At 34.3% G+C, this 19,562-nt stretch overlaps 1 protein-coding gene across 1 annotated transcript in view; it reads right to left on the bottom strand.

Annotated features, from left to right (window-relative positions):
* The window catches only part of Msh3 (mutS homolog 3), a 192,179-nt gene that overhangs the window by 32,371 nt on the left and 140,246 nt on the right, over positions 1-19,562 (bottom strand). The window contains exon 20 of the mRNA XM_077800452.1: positions 1,025-1,182. Coding sequence (XP_077656578.1) covers positions 1,025-1,182 — 158 coding nt within the window. The remainder of the gene's footprint in view (positions 1-1,024; positions 1,183-19,562) is intronic.

The raw sequence follows: 19,562 nt of genomic DNA, 5'->3' as shown, positions 1-19,562 counted from the left end.
CTCATGTACACTCAGAACTTCTATCATCACTTAACATGAAGAGGGCTGGCAACAAACATATTGTTACCTTTGACTTTTCCCTCTGAACTCTATCTAGCTGCACACACAGCAGCTTCCTTGAATGTCTGCAAGTAATTCTAATATATATATGGAGGAGGCCTTTTGGAAGAAATATGGTTAGATGAGCTCATGAGAATGTTCCCCTTTTTGATGGAATTGGTAGCTATGCAAGAAGAGGAAGATAGACCTAAGATAAAATTCCCCTATACTCTCTCACCAAGTGATGCCTTGTCCCCTGCCCCCAGACTTCCCAGCTCCACAACTGTAAGAAATAAATTTATTTTTCTTTATAAATTACCCACTCTGTAGTATTCTGTTTTAGCAGCAGAAAAGAGACTAAGACCCTCTACCAGTACATGCCAGGATTCTCCACCCAGATGCACAAACCACTGTCACCTCTAACATTGTCAGCCACCACACTCCCATCTATCAGAGTCCTATTGATTTATTTCCTGAATATCTTTCAAATGTGACTCCTTTCCACTTAAATTAGCCACACAAACTTCGTCCAAACTACCAATTATCTCACACAGACTACTTCACTGGGCTATTGATTGAGACACTCTGATCCATTTAGTTCTTCTTCAATACATTTTCCAGATTTCAGACAAAGCAGACATGATCCTACCAAGTATTAACAAACACTTATATTCTGCTTGATAACTCTATTTCTTCCCAACCACCTTTGAGAAGAAATATTGCCTGAGATGATTTTTCTCCTTTTCATTTTCCCTTCTTTCTCTATTAAATTTGTTACTCTAATACCATAACAAAAATTCAAAAATTAAAATAACTTAAAAAACACTGGGCAAAATGGCCTGCTATGTCTCTTCTGGTATTAAGATACATGATGAAACGATTTAAGCTACTCAGCTCTGATTATTTTAAAAACACACATAAAAAGAAAATTCATGTGAGTTTGATTTATTTTCAGAGGTATATTTAATAGAACTAGTATTTTTACCTTGTAAAAATGCCATCCACAATCCCAATTGTTGCCTCCTCTGCAGGAACATAGGAGCCAATCTGAGCCATGATAGTAATCAATGCGACTTGTTTTATGTAGGAACTCTTTCCACCCATATTTGGTCCAGTGATTATCATTACTCTTTCTGAGTCCTCCTGAAATCAAAAAGGAATTTCAATTATAATACCAGAAAGATTTTTATGTAATGTCCATAATTTATCCCATAAATGGGAATTCATTGGGTAAAACATTCCTTTGTGACATTTAAATATGTTACTGTATAATCCATTTGCCAGTGTTATAACAAAATGTCTTAGCTGGGTAATCTGTAAAGGAAAGAGGTTTATTTAGTTCACAGTTCTGGAACCTCAAGAGCATGGCATTGACTTCTTCTCAGGTCTGGTGAGGGCCTCATAGTGGACAGGATCACCATGGTGAGAGCAAAAGCCAGAGGGATCTTAACACAAGACAGGAAGCCAGAGACTGGTAGGGGCCACATCTCTTTTTATAACTAACATTTTTGTGTGAGTTAACTCATTCCATGAGACCAGTATTAACCTATTCTGGGAGCAATAGCCTCACTGGCCTAATTACCTAACATTTGGCCTCACTTCTTATTTTTGGTGCTGGAGGTTGAACCCAGAGCTTGTATATATTAAATAAGTGCTCCACCACTGAGCTGTACCCCCTGCTGCTCAGCCCCGCCTCTTAAAGCTTCCACTGCTTCTTATATCACCACTCTGGGGTCAAGGGTTCCAATGCAGGAACTTTTGGGAAACAATAATATCCAATCAGCAATATATATCAAAATAAATACCAGCCTGAACAACGCTATTGCAGAAAAGTGAACTCAGTACACATAGCTGTTTCAAGGTATTAAAAAAGGAAATAAAGAGAAAGCTGAACTCATCAGACATTCTTTAATCTGCCTATCTGAGTGTTTTTCATATTGCTTTTATTTAAAATCTGTCAGTTTCCATCTGTCCATCTTAAAACTATAAGCATTATTGTCACAAGCCGTCCATGGGTTGCGTGTAGGTCACATGGAAGCCTACTGGGATCGAAACACCTGGTGTCTGGGAATGACCAGTGGACATTTTCTCTAGTCAACTGCCCAGAGACATTGTGAATTTCTATTCTGCTCTGCCGTGACCCACACAGCACCTGAGATGGGTGTAACCTGCCAAGATGCCAATCAACCTGTTGACTTCAAGACATCAGGAAGCATGACTCTGCCCTTGAAACCTTACCCCTGTCTTTGATGTATCCCTTAAGTAAACCACAGGAGCCATCTTTCCTTTGTCTGGTTCCAGCTATTATTTGGACTGGATGTATCAAGATCTCCACTTTTCTAAATACTTCTGACTCTTTGTGTTTTGTTCTTCATTAATTATTTTAGACTTTAAGTTTTCAGGTGGCTTACATCCTCCTCAGCAGAAAAATGAACACCCCAATGAGATGCTGGCTGTGGCCTCTGTTACATTATAACTAGAATAAGATCTATTCTGTGCTTTATAATTATGTCAAAATGAATTCTACTGTCTTGTATAACTAAACAGAACCAATAAATAAATTAAAAGAAAGAAAAAACTATACCCAAGACCATATTTTGTGTTAGTGGTACATAGATTTTTCAGTCATAGGTAGAAGACTATTAAAAGAAATTTCCAACATCAATTCTAGATGTGAGTTTTGTCAGCACTTAATTATTCATTGGCATTTTACCAAAATATATGGCAGAGGTAGATGAGCTACAGCTCTTAGATGACCTAATTTTCTACCTTCCTTGTATTAATTGATTATAGCACATACCATGTATAGACTCTGCTAAGGGAGTTTGCTCAACTGCAGCCCTCTGCAGAGAAGTAATCCCAAGGCACCCATACTCTATGCTATGTGAACCCATACCTTGGCCACACCTACCTGGTCCAACTTCTGACTGGTTAATGAGTCTAGCATAAAAGCTCTTCTCAGAACAGGCCAATTAAACACTCCCTTAGAAGTTAACTGGAAACTATAGAAAGATTGAATCAGCTAATAAGTGCATCAGAACTTGTAAAGCATCACAGAACAGGCCACAAAGCACTGCTTTGAGGAAAAGTTATGAGGAAACAAAAGATATGAAAAAATACATATGCCAAGGATAAAGAGGGCAGTTAGTAATGAAGTAACAAAAAGATGCAGAGAAAGAGGAGCTGAGGATCTTCATGAAAATAATGTGGGATCAAAATAAAGCATTATAACATCTCAGCACTTGGGGGGAGGGGGCATTTCATCCCTAAAGCTAATTAGCCACACATTCGAATTTTCCCTGATGTCAAACTGTACTAGAGATGCTGTTCTTCCTGTGTAATTTCTTCTCTTGTAGCAACATGTGGCATAATGAATCTCCACTAATGGAACTTGAGTGAATCAGAAAGAGCCTAGAATAGTAAGAAAAGGGAAGAAAGTTTGGTATGAGAATGGTGAAACTAATGATAAAAATAAAATGAATTCTGCAGAGATTTAAAAAATAATAAGCCTACGAATAAACAACCACATATCTGGTATAACCAAATACTTTTAAAATTTTAAATAAAGCTAATATTTATTTTTTTAAAATGGCAAAATGATACCAAAGGGGAGAATCTAATAATCCTGTATTTAAAAAACTAAACCTGTAATTGAAGCCCTTTCACCAAAAAATCTTTAAACCCAGCTAACATCCCCACTAAGTTCTTGAAAACATTTAAGAAATAGCACTAATATTACAAAAAAATTCTAGATAATAGAACAAGAGGAAACTCTTCCCAAATCATTTCATAAGGCCAATCAATATAATATAGATACCAAAGCCTGACAGGAACTTTACAAGAAAGAAAAATTTAAGACTAATTTTACCTATAAATATAAAAAGCAAAACCCCTTAATAAAATTTTAATAAGCAAATACCAGGTATAGAGCTTCTGAGAAATTCAAGGTTGGTTGATTAGTTTAATATTCAAAAGCCAATCAATAGAATTTGCTGCACTAACAGAATAAGGAAATTATCTGATGATCTTTAATGATACAGAGAAAGCATTAAAGTTCAACATTTACTAGTGAAAAGAATAAGATAAAGATACAAAAGTTCTAAGAATTGTTAAGATAATAATGAAACTGTTATTATTCATATGGTTGTGTTCCCAAAAAGAAATTTACAAAAATGATTAGAACTGATAAATTAATTTAGTGAAATCAAATTAGATACAAGTTCAGTATTCAAAAGTCAACTTTAACCCCTACATTTTAGCACTAAGTAATTAAAAATAAATATATTTTAATCAAACAATTTACCAAAGTATCAAAATAAGTCAAATATCTAGGAATAAACCTAACAGAGAGTAAGATCTTTATACAGAAAGCTATAAAACTATTATGGAAGGAAATTAAAGAATACCTAATTAAATGAAGTAGGATACTGTGTTCATGAATTGGAAGGCTCAATATTGTAATGCTATATAATTAGTAATGCTATACTAATTAATAATGCTAAAATAATTAATGCTATAGCAGTGGAAGAGAGCAGAATCTAGAAATAGATTGGCATGTATATCATTCCTTGATTATAACAAAGGTGACAATGCTGCTCTGACAAAGGACAGTCTTTTTGATGACTTGGGCTGGGTCAAAGAATGTCTATACTGAAAAATATGAAATCTTGATTCTCTATCTTACTTAGTAAACAAAAATCAATTCCAGAAAGATGATAGGTTTGAAATACAGGAACAAATATTAGGGCTATCAGACAATAACACATGATTCTGATGTAAGCAACAACTTCTTAAACAGATCTTCTTAAACAGGACTATAAAGGAGAAGACTGAAAAATTGGAGTACGTTAAATAAGGAAGTTATGTTTATCAAATGGTACCATTAATAGACTGAAAATCTAAAGAACAGAAGGTACCATTACATTATGTATTTTCCAAGTACTTGAATCATATATATATGATATATATGTGCAAATATTATATATAAATCAAAAGAAGAAACTAAAAAGAAAATGACAAAAGAAGATATACAAATGGTTGCTAGTAATATGCAAAAGTGTCCAACTTCAATGATCATTAGGAAAGTGAAAGTACAAATCCAATCATAAAAGATACCACAACTCCATGTGTACAGCTAAAATTTAAAAACAAAAATTGTCAATGTTATATTTTGGCAAAGATGTTGAGGAAATAAATTGTATGTCATTTTGAAAAACAAAAACCTTAGCAGTATCTACTAAAACTTAAAACAGACACAGCTAAAGAATTGTGCTCCTAAGCACATCTTAAAGAGAAATGTAAATGATAAATAACAAAAGGTACGTGAAAGATTGTTCACAGCATTACTTTTCAAAATAGCCTCAAATCGCAAATAATTCCAATGTTTATCAACAGTGAAACAGATGAACTGTGATATATTCATACAAAGAATTCTATATGACAATGGAAATAAACTACATGGAAAATCTGTGAATGACAAAAACAATGTTGGGGCAGGTTGGGGCTGTGGCTCATTGGTAGAGAACTTGCCAGCACATGTGAGGTACTGGGTTTGATCCCCAGCACCACATAAAAAAATAAATAAAATCAAGTTATTGTATCCATCTATAACTAAAAATATTTTTTAATGTTGGATCAAAAAATACACAGTATATATTGTATGTTTCTATTTTTTACAAAGCTCAAAAACAGACAAAACTAAAATATGGTAAAATAAATTAGGACAACAATACCTTAAGGGAGCAAGGAGGTACTCAAAGGAACTCCCCTGACCAGAAGGGGCACCATTTCTACTCTAATGTTCTATTTCTGGATGTGGATGTTGGACACTTGAGTAACTTTGTAAAAACTGACCAAGCTGGACACATACCAATCTGTGCATGTTACATTTCAATAAAGGTTAGTTTTGAATGGAAATGATGTCATTCTCACAAATTAATCTAAAAAGCAATATAATTCCAGAAGCTAATTCTGAAATTTATTTGATAGAGAAAAAAAATCAAGGAAAAGTCAATACAATTTTGAAGAAGTACAACTGGGAGGGAGACTTTATTATTAAGCTATAGGAAATAAAATTGTGGTACAACTTTAGAAAAATGCAGACAGAGCAGTCACAGAAAGCCTAGTAACCAAATCTATAGATGCCACTCTGGTGCATGTCATCAGTGGTGAGATTACAAGTCAGCCAAAAAAGATGCAATATTCAACAAACAATGGTGGGACAACTGGGTATCCAAATGGAAAAGGAGCAAGGCCTAACTCTCACACAAAGTCCTGGAAGTCAATTCTTAATGGATGAAGGAACTAAATGTGAAAAGTAAAACTTAAAACTTTTAGAAGAAAACATAGAAGATTAGATTAATAACATCAAAACAGAGAATGATTTATTGAATAAAATAGAAAAATAATACAATTCTGTCCTCAGGTACACATTAAAGAGAAATGTATATGATGCTTAACAAAAGATAAGTAAATGATTGTTCACACCAGTACTTCACATAATCGCCTCAAACTGGAAGTAACACAAATGTACAATAGCATCAATAGAAATTATAAAATCTGATATAGTCATAGTGAATTCTTTGACTGGAAAACACATAAATCATAAAGGGAAATCATTGTCAAAAGAAATCACCAAACACAAAATAAAAAGGCATACAAAAAGGTAATAATATCCTGAATACAAAAGTAACTCCTACCTATTAATGACACTAAAACCAAACCAACGGAACAATGGGCAAAGGATAAGAATAGAATTTTTGATGAGAAAGAAACACAAAAGATCAAAAAGCATATTAATAATCAAGGAAAGGAAAATGTAGTCAGCAGCATTGTTCAAGAGTCCTACAAGCAATTGCTTACTTATCTGAAAGAACACTGGGTAAGCATCCAAAGGAAACAAACTCAGTATTTTGAAGGGACATTTGCACTCCCATATTCATTGCTACATTATTCACAATAGCCAAAAAGTGGAAACGACCTAAGTGTCCATCAACTGGTGAATGGATAAAGATAATGTGGTACATTTACACAATGAAATACGACTTGGTCATTAAAAAGGATGAAATCCTACCATTTGTGGCAATGTGAATAGAACTGGAGGTCACTATGTTAAGTGAACTAAGCTGGTACCAAAATCACACTTATATGTGGAATCTAAAAACGCTGAGCTCACTGAAATTGTGAATAGGATAGTAGTTGCCAAAGGCTGGGAACAGTAATATTACTGTGTATTTCAACAAGCTAGAAGAAAAGATTTTGGATGTTTTCACCATAAAGAAATGATAAATATTTGAGGAGACAGACATGTTTACCCTGATTTAAACATTACACAATGTACAAATGTATCAAAACATCTCACATGGTCCATCAATATGTATAATTTTTATGTTTTTATGTGTCAATTAAAAATAAACTTAAATGGATTGAAACAGAGAATATCATACTAAGTGAAATAAGCCAGACTCAGAAAAATCAAGGGTCAAATGCTTTCTCTCATATGTGGAACTTAGAGCCAAATAAGGGAAAGAAGGCAATGATGGGGGATGAATCAGATATAATTATATAGGGATGATCAGAGGGGTAGAAGATAGAGAATGAGAGGGAGAGAGGAAGGACAGGAAAGGGAAGGATATATGAAATAAATATAACAAAATCATGTTATATGCATACATAAAGGTACCACAGGGAATTTTACCTTTATGTATAGGTAGAAAGCACAAATCAAAAATAAATAAAGGAGTGAAAGGAAGACCAGTAGAGGGGAAAAAACATAAGAAGGGAGGTGACAGGGAAAGTAGGAATTGAAATCAAATTCCTTACCAGTATTATTTTGTCAAAATAAAACCAAATATTATATATAATTATAATACTAAAATAAATAAAGAATAAAGTATACAATGGCAATGGTAATCAAGTAAAAATAAGTTTAAAGAGAAAGAATAAAGAAATGTGAATAGAGATTTTTGAAAGAATAAATTTAAGGGCTGGGGTTGTGGCTCAGTGGTAGAGCACTTGTCTGACATGTGTGAGGCACTGGGTTCGATCCTCAGCACACATAAAAATGAATAAATAAATGTCCATCAACAACTAAAAAAATTTAAAAAGGAATAATTTTAAAAGATAATTTTTCACATGTATCAGATTATAATAAAGGTGAAAAGTCACTTTACGTAGCATGTTGGCAAAGATATGGAAAACAATTTGGAAATGACTGGTAAAAATTCTGTATACTGGTATATATGACCAGCAATTTCTTTTTAAAATATTCACCCTAGAAAAATACACAAGGGATAAAAACATCACTTATAAGATTATTCATGCAATATAGTTTGTATTCATAATAGAAAAAGAAATAATCTATTTTCTATCATTAGAAAAATGAATAGATCTGCTTTTATAATTACTAAACAATATTTGTGATGGAGAACACAGTAGTATAGGCTCAGAGGGACATTTATGTACATTGAAAAATGCACAAAGCATAATTATATATTTTAGTAGACACATATGTCAAATAGAAGAATAAAAGCCATACATAAGGATATCAGGATAATGGTTACCAGAGAGGGTAGGAAGTGAGGAGGGAGGAAAAGGGATGGCAGTTAATTAGGTACAACCCTAGCTATGGCTGTAATACTTCATTTACTTTAAAAAATCCTGAAGTAAATATTACAAAGTATCAATCCTAATGCATTCAGGAGGAGGAGTAGGGGGAGGGGGAGGAGGGAAGGGGAAGGGGAGGGCAGGGGAGGGGAGGGAGAAAGGAAGAAGAAGAAGAAATAATAATGACATATTGGAGAGTCTGACTGTTGAAAGGGAGGGATATACTCCCAAAATATTAGTGTGAAACTGTAATTAAAAACCATAAATAGACTCTTCCCTGGGTTTTATAGATGTTAATAATTTATTATGTCTTATTCAAACATTTTGAATAGTGTTTTGATGTCATTTATACTATAATGACATTTTAAAGTAGTTTAGTGTTTAAAAAAGTAACTTGATTTTTAAATGTAGATATGATGAACTCCTCAAAAGACAGGGTTTTGTCACAATTTTCAATCTAGAAACTAATAAGTTCTTATGGAGCAAGGTATATGGCTTTGTCTAGGGAATCACAAACAATTATACCTTGTATAGTTGATATTGATGAATGCCTGCTGGATGCAAAAATTCAATAAGAGAAACTGTGTCACTGCCATTTTTCCAGTGCTACAGTAAGTAATAAAAATTGGGTGAAAAAAATAAAGATTAATCCAATATCAAAAGAAGTACTAAATCATCAAAAACCAAAAGAATAATTATTTCATGGATCATCCTCAGGAGCATTCAAGTAACTTTTTAAGAACACATATGCATAACTTAGGAAAAATTCACAGAACTTCTCAATGACATTTTGGTTTTGGAACTTTGAGAACACTGCACGGAAATAAAGCAATAGAGAAAAGTACACAACGGAGAGTGGAAGAAAAGGATGCCAGGGAGCATACTGCAAAGGAGGGAGGCAGGTGCCATCCCCAGACTCCCTGAACTGTGCCCACACTGTTAAAGGAGCTGCCTGCACAGGGCCACCACACTCACACAGAAAAAACGTACAACTTCTGCCTTGTCAAAGCCTGGTAACTTCCCACAATGCCTTGAGGGATAAGATTACTTAAACGTACTGTTTAAATAATCTAGTGAGAATCAGTAATTTGAAAAGGTACTTTTTAAAACCTTAGTTTAATAAATTGTTTTAATAAGAGAGTGATAAAGCACCCTAGCATTAGTGCTAAAAATCTGGGCTTCTGCTTCTGGCACTGTCATTAAGTAGCTACACCTCACTTCCTCATCTGTAAAATTGAGTAAATCCAGAAATCTTGGCCTTACGTGAATTTGTGAAGCTCAAAATAAATATGAAATTGCTTTGAAACTATAAATGCTATCACAGTTTTTGTAAATTGTTATTGCTTAAAAATATAACATACTTAAAACAGTCACCTTAAGAAAAATTCCCAATATATGATACACTAATTAATTGAAACAGAAGGAATGAACTAAAGGAAATGGAAAATAGGAAATGAAAATAAATTTGGCCTAAGTCAAATGTAAAAGTAAGAAATTAAACTTATTTGTTGAGTTTCATTAAGTGAAATTATGTGTAGGGCACTTACACATATAGCAGTGTTACTCTCCTTTGAATTTAAGTTGTGTACAAGTTAGCTAAATGGATGAATTATCCAAAGTGAATATGCAAGTCTGACATTTCCCAATGACAAAAGGAATGGTATTTTTCTTTTATACTGAACTTCAGAGAAACTGTTGACTTGTTTCTTATTTCTTATACATTTATTATAGGATGATATAATATCTAATTCAATTGAACTTTAGGAGTTGGAGCCAGTTAATATGCCAATATTAATTCTTTGTACATAAGAGAAAATATTATGTACGCATTTAAACTTCATAGTTTTAATATTTAAACAATGTTTATTTAGCTGGGAAATAGTTCTGTCCTTTACACTACATACCACTGAGTGGTGAATGACTGAAGGAATAAAATGACCCTTTAAAAACTTCTTTAACCAGGTAGAGAGTATCTACCTAAACCCTACAGCAAACTCCAGACATAATAGTGAAATGTTAGAAGCCTTTCCTTTAAATCAATCAAGACTGGATGCTCACATTTTCTTTGAGGTCCCAGAAAGCATAACATGGCAAAAAAGGAAATTAAAGGCCTCAGGACTATAAAGGATGAAACAAAATTATCCTTATTCACAGGTCACATAATCTACAAAGAAAATAACAGGGACTCTCTAGAAAAAAAAATTATATTTAATGAGAGAATTCTAGGAAAAAATATTATAATTAATGAGAGAATCTAGCAAAGCAGCTAGACTCATGATATAGCAAAATCAGGTTTCAAAATCACCTGCATTTTTCTGTAAGAGTAACAAATAAATTGAAAACATAATTGTAAAAGGATATGAACTATGAACCAAAAGAAAGCATTTAGCAATAAATCTAATAACATACAGAAATCTTTGTAGAGGAAAATTTAAAATTTCATTGAGAAGATAAAAAGAAAAACAAAAGCACACAGCATTCATGGAAGTACATGACATATTCACATGTCATATCTGTATCAAGGTAACGACATCAACCATTTCCCAAACTGATCTAAAAATCAATCCTGTGCCTACCTTTCCCCAACCAAAAAGTACGTAAGTTGATTCTAAAATGAAATGGAGAAGTTTAAATGTAAAAGAAATGTCAACAAGTGCTACTAGAAGAATAACTGGTGGGGAGAACTTTCCCTTTCAGATGTAAAGGATAATTACTTTACTACAGTAAGTAAGACTGTGTGATCTGGCTTAGGGAAAAAAACAAAACAAACACAAAAAGAAGCAGTAAAAAATAATAGTATCCCAAACAGACCCATAAAAACATGGAAACTTAATATGTGACTAATAATTCTGTATATTGATAGGGAATGAATGAATTGTTGAAAAACTGGTGTAGAATACCTGATGATCCATACAGAAAGATATAATGATAAAAACTCTAAATCTGAAAATGAAATTTTACCAAGTTACTACAAGAGAGTATCTTTTTAAATTTTATTGTATTTTATTTTTAATACTTTTATTTAGTTATAATGGACACAATACCTTTACTTTATTTATTTATTTTTAATGTGGTGCTGAGGATTGAATCCAGGGCCTCACACATGCTAGGTTAGTGTTCTATCACTGAGCCACAACCCCAGTCCTACAGGAGAGTATCTTTACAACCTCAGAGATTAAAAGAATTTCTTTCTTCTTCTTTTTTTAAAAGAAGTTGTATGATAAATTTATTTAAAGTTATTAAAATAGTATACATGAGATAAAAAGTATAAAAATACATATTGATATAAACATAGCCCCATATCAATGGAGAAATATTCAATATTTGTTAAATGATATGATATGGTAGCAGTAACAAAACAGAACCATATAGTATGAAAAAAGATACTCAAAGAAACCATGACAACACATAAATGTTTCACATGATGGATATTCCTAGAAAATTGGGAAACCAGGTGATATATATATTGATTGGTAACAACAGGTAAATCAATAAGAGTGATCTACTACATCATACCCTAGAGGTTTATCCAGTATAGGTGGACCAAAAATTCTAAATGTGAAAAAAAAAGTATTTTGTGGAAGAAATAGGATTAAACTACAGGACCAGAAATGTCCATATTATCCACAAATTATACAATTAACCAAGTACATTACATTTTAAAACAACTCTATCCCAAATACCATGAACAATAAACAGAAAAACTCCGATCTTGGAAAGATATGTGATTCTATGTAACTGGCAAATCATGTTTATGTGTACATGTATACTCTAAAACACATATATAATTGTATTGTAAACATATGAGATATATATATATATATATATATATATATATATATATATGAAACACAAACACACATATACACACACAAACAAAATTCATACAAAGTTAAATCTTTAAAAAACAGGCAATTCGTTGAGCGGTGAGTACATGCATCAGGTAGTGTTAATTGGGCTGGCATTCTGTGGGTATCAGAATAACACACATTCATGAAAATCTGTAACATGCCTTTTTAGTTTCTGATTACTTCAATTTTGAAAACCTGTCATGCCTGTGTTTAAAAGAAAAAAGAGAGAAAACAAGTGCCAAAATAACTCCATCACCATCTTTACCACATCAACCCCTCTATGATTTTCATCATCAACATCATTCTCAAGGAAGAAACACATTCACTCATAAAAGGAAGGACTAACATTCACTGCACTAAAATTAACACTTTTGGTCTTCAAAAGGCATCATATTGAAAGCAAAAAGACAAAAATTACTCTAAGTAATCTCCTTTAACACTTAATATATTTTCATTTAAAAGTTCTATGAGTTCAATACACTTAATGTGTGAAGTGTCTCAAATTCTCAAGTAAATAAATTTAATGTCTTTTAAAATTGCTTTGTGTACTTTATGGGAAATTTAGGTCCTTCAAAAGTCAAAAAATAATATTAAGAAGACAAGTATATGGAGAAGCTCATATCTAACATGCCTTCTAAAATGCCAGCATGACTACCATGTTTGCTTCCAGATCCAAACACCAGTTTTGAACTGCACTCTGCTGTTCTAGTCAGAAGTTAAGTTGAAAGGCTACAACTTGGAGAGCCACTGACATGGTTGCTTGGATACTTAGAGACCCCAGACACTCAGTGCTGTGCTTTGGCTTCTACTAAAACATGAAAGTGAAGAAAGCTATTGGATGAAAAACTAAACTCCAAACAAAAACTTACCCTGTGGAGATTGTGGATGGATTACTGTGGGTCTTATAATCCAGGATATTAGAAAACAAATATTATAAGGTAAGTTATTCTATCCTCACTCTAGTGACAGTGCCCCCAAAGACCAATTTGTTGAAGGCTAACAAAGACTAGGGCTGCCAATCATACACAAACTAAGGTCAAATTAATTACCTCACTCCCACATTTTCACTCAATACTGCTGGGGTGTTAGTATAAACTACAAGAGCCTTTAAGAGGAACATTTATAATATGTATTGAAGTTCTTTAGACTCTTCAAATCACTGAAGTGATTAAACCATAATCCTAAATATGAATGGGATTAGGGGGATATTTATCCATCTCTAAGCTAAGCCAGTGGGTAAAATTTAAAATTTAAAGAGCAATTCCCAGAGCTAAATAAAGGCCACTCTTACCATCCTGGATCCTCTACCAAGTCCTTTTAGATATACTAGGGTTCCTAGATCAAATACAGGATGTTAGTAAAATCTGAAATTCTGATAATAAATAATGTTTTAGCATAAAACAATGCATGGGACATAGTTATTAAAAACTATTAATTATTTATCTAAAATTCAAATTTAACTGGGTATCATATACTTTTACTTGTTAAATCTGATATCCTTACTCTAGACCATGACACAATCCAATAATTTAATGACCCATGCTTGGACCAGCAGATGTCTACTGGTCATGTAGCAGAGCTACATTCAGTATGAGTTTTGATTGATTTCCTATAAGAGTCAGTTGACCAAAACCCTCCAACTTCCAGAACCATCAGTGGCCCTTCTTTAAGGAAACTGGAGGGCTAGTCCATGTTCCCCTATACCTTCTTTCTAGTCCAGGAAGTCCCACATGGGTACCACAAGAGTCCTACATGGTCTCCTGGCCAAATCGGGGCTCCCTTGTGGTGGAATTGGCATGTTCTGGCACCCATCTGGCCTCACAAAGCTATAGCAGCTATTGTCCTTCTCCTGGAGTTTCCCTCTATGAGAACTATAGCCTCTACAGCCTCAGAGAGAGTTGGGAAAGCCTTGGACAAAAGAGAGATGGGAAATAGCAGGTGCCATATCAGGCATCAGCTGAGTTGTCTTGGCACAGGAAGGAGGGTAGGGGAAGAATGGGGTACATCTGGGGGGTAGTTCCCTTTCCACCTCTATTTAAAAATCCACACACAAAAAAACCCACCCAGCTTTCCAAGGCTATAAGCATCAACTTATTTTATTTTGCTAATTAACTAAAAATATAAGTTCATTTATACAGTGCTTGCCCTATGCCAGGCATCATTTTAAATGTATATTCATTTATCATCATTTTTTAGGTAAAGAAACTGAGATCCAGAGAGATTATTTAACACTTAAATTAGGAGAGGACACACTTATAACCAATATAATCTGCTGCCATCTGTCTTGCCTGAAAAGTTAGTTTTGATCAAATTAGATATGACAATAAATAACTTCAAGAGAAATTATTTATTCATTGAGAAATATATCACTTAATGAGTAACAAAGAAAAACCATATTATTGACAAAAATGGGGAAAAATCCAATTACCTAGATGTGTTTTGTTTTTCCCTATGGTTTTACCAAGTTTTCCACCATGAGTATTTTGAGGCACGATTGCATAATTTTTTATAACAGCAAGATAAAAGCAATTTTCAAGGCAATTATGATATATCTATATTGTTGAATACCACAAAGCCATATGTATTTGCGACACCCTGATTTGAAAGACATATTAAATATGTCTGAAGCCCAATTAGTATAAGTAAGCATTCTAACAAAATACCCAGAAGCCAAAAGATAGCCAAACCACCTCTCCATCCACTTGAGCCCGCCAGAGTAACTAGGAGAGAGCCAACTGGACTGTTCTAGGTAGCGTCTAAACCTGAGCAAGGCACCAAGAGGCCACACACAGAGCCACAGAGCGATTTCTCAAGAAACTACAGAGGGATGAATGGATGAATCAGTTAACAAAGGACAGCCAACAGAAGTTGGAAGTACTGTACCTCAGGGAATGACCTTCTAGATGATACCTAGAGAGTACTACCTCAGTGAGCCCGTGAAGAGGTTAGGAGTACATTCTGTAAACTTTTTACCCTTGTATGGATGATGTCTTTCTGAATAGCATCGGTCAATCAGATCTTAATATTGTTCACTGAGAATCAAAACAGTGAATCTAAACTTGAGATAACTAAGCAACTTCAACATTAAATGCCACGTTATGTGGTAGAGGAGAACATTTTTAAAAAGTTGAAAAAATAAAAGGTAAACCTTAAAATATTTTATGAAAATCACAGTTTAATGAGTGCCAGGCACTGTGTTAATGATTTTGTATCATTTCATTTAGTTCTTATGACAATTTGACAGGGTAATACTAGAATTACTGTATTCCTGTCTTACAGGTGAGGAAATAAAAGCCTGGAGAAATATTTTGCCCAGTAATACTAAGTAGGAAATCTTGGAATGTTAACTGAAGTTCATCCTCTGACAGATGTTTTAAAGGGGACCCTTATTCAATGACAGAGAATCATAGTCACTTAGCCGCTGTTAAGTAAGGAGAAAAGTGCTCTATGTCAGGGTCCTTGGATCCACCACTGGGTACACTAGATGATAGTTGGTCATAATATCCCTGAAGTCAGAAGACACACAGAAGAAAAGAAAAAGTTTAAGATAGTCATGAGTTAATTTCCAAAACTTGAGCAACAGCTAATTTTCTGCAAATAATGTTTTCTTCCTTGACAGGTAAAGATATTGACATCTACCTTTAAGGAACAATCATGGTAGAACTATTTTTATAATAGCTGCAGGCCGCTGAAAAAATTTGGCAGTTTCAAAATGTTTTATTCTCTGAAAATGTCAATCAAGGGCAGGTTACAGTGAAAGACTCTCCAGTGAAAGCCTCTTCCAGATAAGCTCTCGGCCAAAATCTTTGCTATTTAGCCCAGAGAGACCTAGAAACAGAAAAGAGGACCACAAGCCTGGAGAGCAGCACTGGCTGTGTGTTGAGATGTCAATCCTTCTGACCCCTGAATGCTGCCCACCTGACATTCCACTGGATGTGAGACCTGATTGGTACCCAGTCCAGACCCTTTATTTTATGGTTGAGGAAACTAAATCCCATGGAGTATGATGTCCTAACATGACAGTAAAACAACAGAACAAGATTTGAATTTATTTCTCCTATCACCATGTCACGTCTCCATTATCCCTGGAGCCAAAAAGTAGTACATGACCAGAAGAAAGTGCTAGAAGAGAAAAAGATTATTTCTAGCTACAGTAATGGTGAAGGCTCTAAGAAGGAGGGAGTATTCTATTAGGTCTTCAAGAATGAATAGGAGTTCAATCAAAGGAGGGGGTAAGAGAGAGGAGAAGAAACATTCCGGGCAAAGAGCAGCATAGGTTAGAACACTTGAAAAGAAATCAGTTATCATACAAATCATCTTTTCTATCTCACTGTTTCAGAAGAAGGAAGGGAGGGACACTAGAAGAGAGAAGTCATAGAACACAGTGCTCAATTACCATAATATTTCCTCTAACTTTTATCCTTGGACTTATAATCCAATAACCATGCCATATGAAAAGCACATTTCTAGCAGAATCTATGAGAATAATTGAGCCACAGGATGAAATTAAGCTTAATGCTTAGATGTATTTTATGGTATGCATTATTGTTGTTCTGCTTGGTAATTAGGTACAAATAGTCAACAGTTTATTAATATTACTATAATTAGTCTTTTAGTTCTTCTATAACCAAAGCAAGCATTTCTGGGGCAACTAAAAGTATACATGTACTAGGATGAAAGAAGAAACTGGAAAGCCTGTCCTCATCTTTACCAGCTTCAAACACTCATTACTAACAAATACATTAATACTTACTATGTGTCACACACACAGCACTTGGGATAGAAAAGCCCCAGGCCACTTCTTGATCTTAGAAACAACTGGGACCAGGATCCCAGTGCCCACCTTGTCCTAGCTCTATAACATCCAGACTGTGAACTTCCCCTGGGTAGATATATCTACAGGGTTCAAAGTGCTTCCTGGGAATCTTCTTACTCTGCACATTTGACTGAGTCCCACCCCCACTGCCCTTCTGAATAAGTTGAATTGTATTACTTATGCTAAAAACAAAAGAATTCCACAAACAAATCCTCAATTTTAATTGCTATCAAAATCTATTTAATAGAAAGAAAGCTGTTTGGTTTAATAAACAAACAATCACAGAGGGTTGAGACTGCAGTGTCTTATAGTAAAGGTTCCCAAGGAGTATGTCTTGTTTTTTCATAGTGCTAGAGGTGTGTCAAGACTCTGACCAATTAATCCTCAAGGTGGCAGGTGGGGCTGGGTGACCACATCCTCTGGGCCAATCTCCTTTGGCTCTGAGCAACCTCTACCTTCTCCTTTGATTCCAGTAAACCATCAAAATATTACCATTTTCTAGGTTCAGTGAAGTGAAAAGTTTGGAAAGCACTGGTTTGCCGTAGAATACATCTATGCTTGGGGAAAGAGTCTAAGACTATCCAATTTGGGCAACCTATGGAAGGTTATTTCCTTATTCTGGGATGTATTTTATTCACAAGTCTGAAGAGATATTGTACTATAAAATCCAAAATTTTTCTTCTAATTCTACAGGGCAGTTATTCTGCAATGTGAAACCCTCCCCACCCCCAGCCTGACCCAAACCCCATAGTATCCTGAAAAGTAACATTTTATGGAACAAAAAGGCAAAATTTTAAAGTGAGACTTGGAGACTGCTGAAGCTTCTATTTAATCCTTATTTAACAAATCTGATTAGGTTCCTGTTATGTGCTAGAGATGTGTGATTAATACTGAAATTACACCTACAAAAAGAGGGAAATATTCCTCGTTCTCTTCAAGCTTATAGTCTGCTGGGAAGTACAAATGAAAAAAGAGAAATTATAATTTAGTGGGATAGATACAAAGAAAGAAACATAGGTAGGTATGAGATTGGGGTGCCCATCCCAGCCTCGGTAAAGGAAAGCTTCATGTAAGAAGGTACATCCAAGACAAAACTGGAAGAATTATCAGGAGCTAGCTAGAGAGTGGGGTGGAGTGGGTTGTGAGTGTGGGTGAGAAGAGGGGAGGTGGAGAAAAATGACATTCCAGGCAGCAGATACCATCTGCCAAGTCCCACAGATACTTGGGAAGTGTAAGAAGTCTATATGGTTGGAACATATAGCATGGATTCAAATGGGAGAATGATATGACAGGTTAGAAAAGGCCCTGTGGCTGTCTACAGAGTGGAGAGTGATTGGAGAGGGGCAAGATGAAGGTAGGAAGATCCAGAAGCTGCCAAATCAATATAATACATAGATTACAGAATGAATTATGGAAGAAGAAAAAGTGGGGGTGGGGGCAGGGGGCTTAAAAAGCATTCTTAAAATGGGGAGAAGAAAAGTGAGCAGAAAGTTGGTTTGTTCAGTAGCACTGGAGTAATTTCATATAATACAGAATCCAGAAAATCAATTATATTTATAATTTATATTTATAATGTATGGAAGACTATTTCTTAAAACTAAATGGTTATCAAAGGAACAATGCCATTCAACTTTGAGGAAATTATTTTTAGGGCATATTTTATAAATTAATAGCCATAATATACAGTGAATTTCACATAGTAAGTTCTTTCTCAACATTATCCCTATATATAAATTTATACCCTGAAAAATAGAATACATTTCACCATAGCAACAGTTTTATATCAACTCCTACTCGAGTTAGAAAAAGCATATGTAAAAGAAATGAATATTCTGGAATATTCTGAGGTGCCTGATGGTTAAAAAAAAATCATTCCATTTATTTTGTAAAGATTTAAATATGAGTGCAATATTTCTTTAAAACATCCTTGTAATTAGAAGGTTATTTTAGTTCTTCAAATCTTTCTGAATTAAATAGTAATAATGTAGTGTTTTTTTTTAAGGGGGGGGAGAAAGAAAGAAGGAAGGAAGGAAGGAAGGAAGGAAGACAGGCAGGCCGGCCAGTGGGTCAAGAATAACATACTTGGGATCTAGCTGATGGCCATGGGAACCCAGTAACAGGAAAAGATTTTTATGTGACTAATAAGTTAAATATAAACCAAGCTATTATCTATTGAAACTATATTACTTACTTAAGAAAAGTTATACCCATTGTTATTATGGGAACTGAAAAGGGAATTATGTCTTTCTAAA

This window comes from Urocitellus parryii, chromosome 1 (genome assembly GCF_045843805.1).
Source record: "Urocitellus parryii isolate mUroPar1 chromosome 1, mUroPar1.hap1, whole genome shotgun sequence".
In the NCBI taxonomy this organism is placed as follows: domain Eukaryota; kingdom Metazoa; phylum Chordata; class Mammalia; order Rodentia; family Sciuridae; genus Urocitellus; species Urocitellus parryii.
This window is presented reverse-complemented; position numbering and strand designations above follow the sequence as displayed.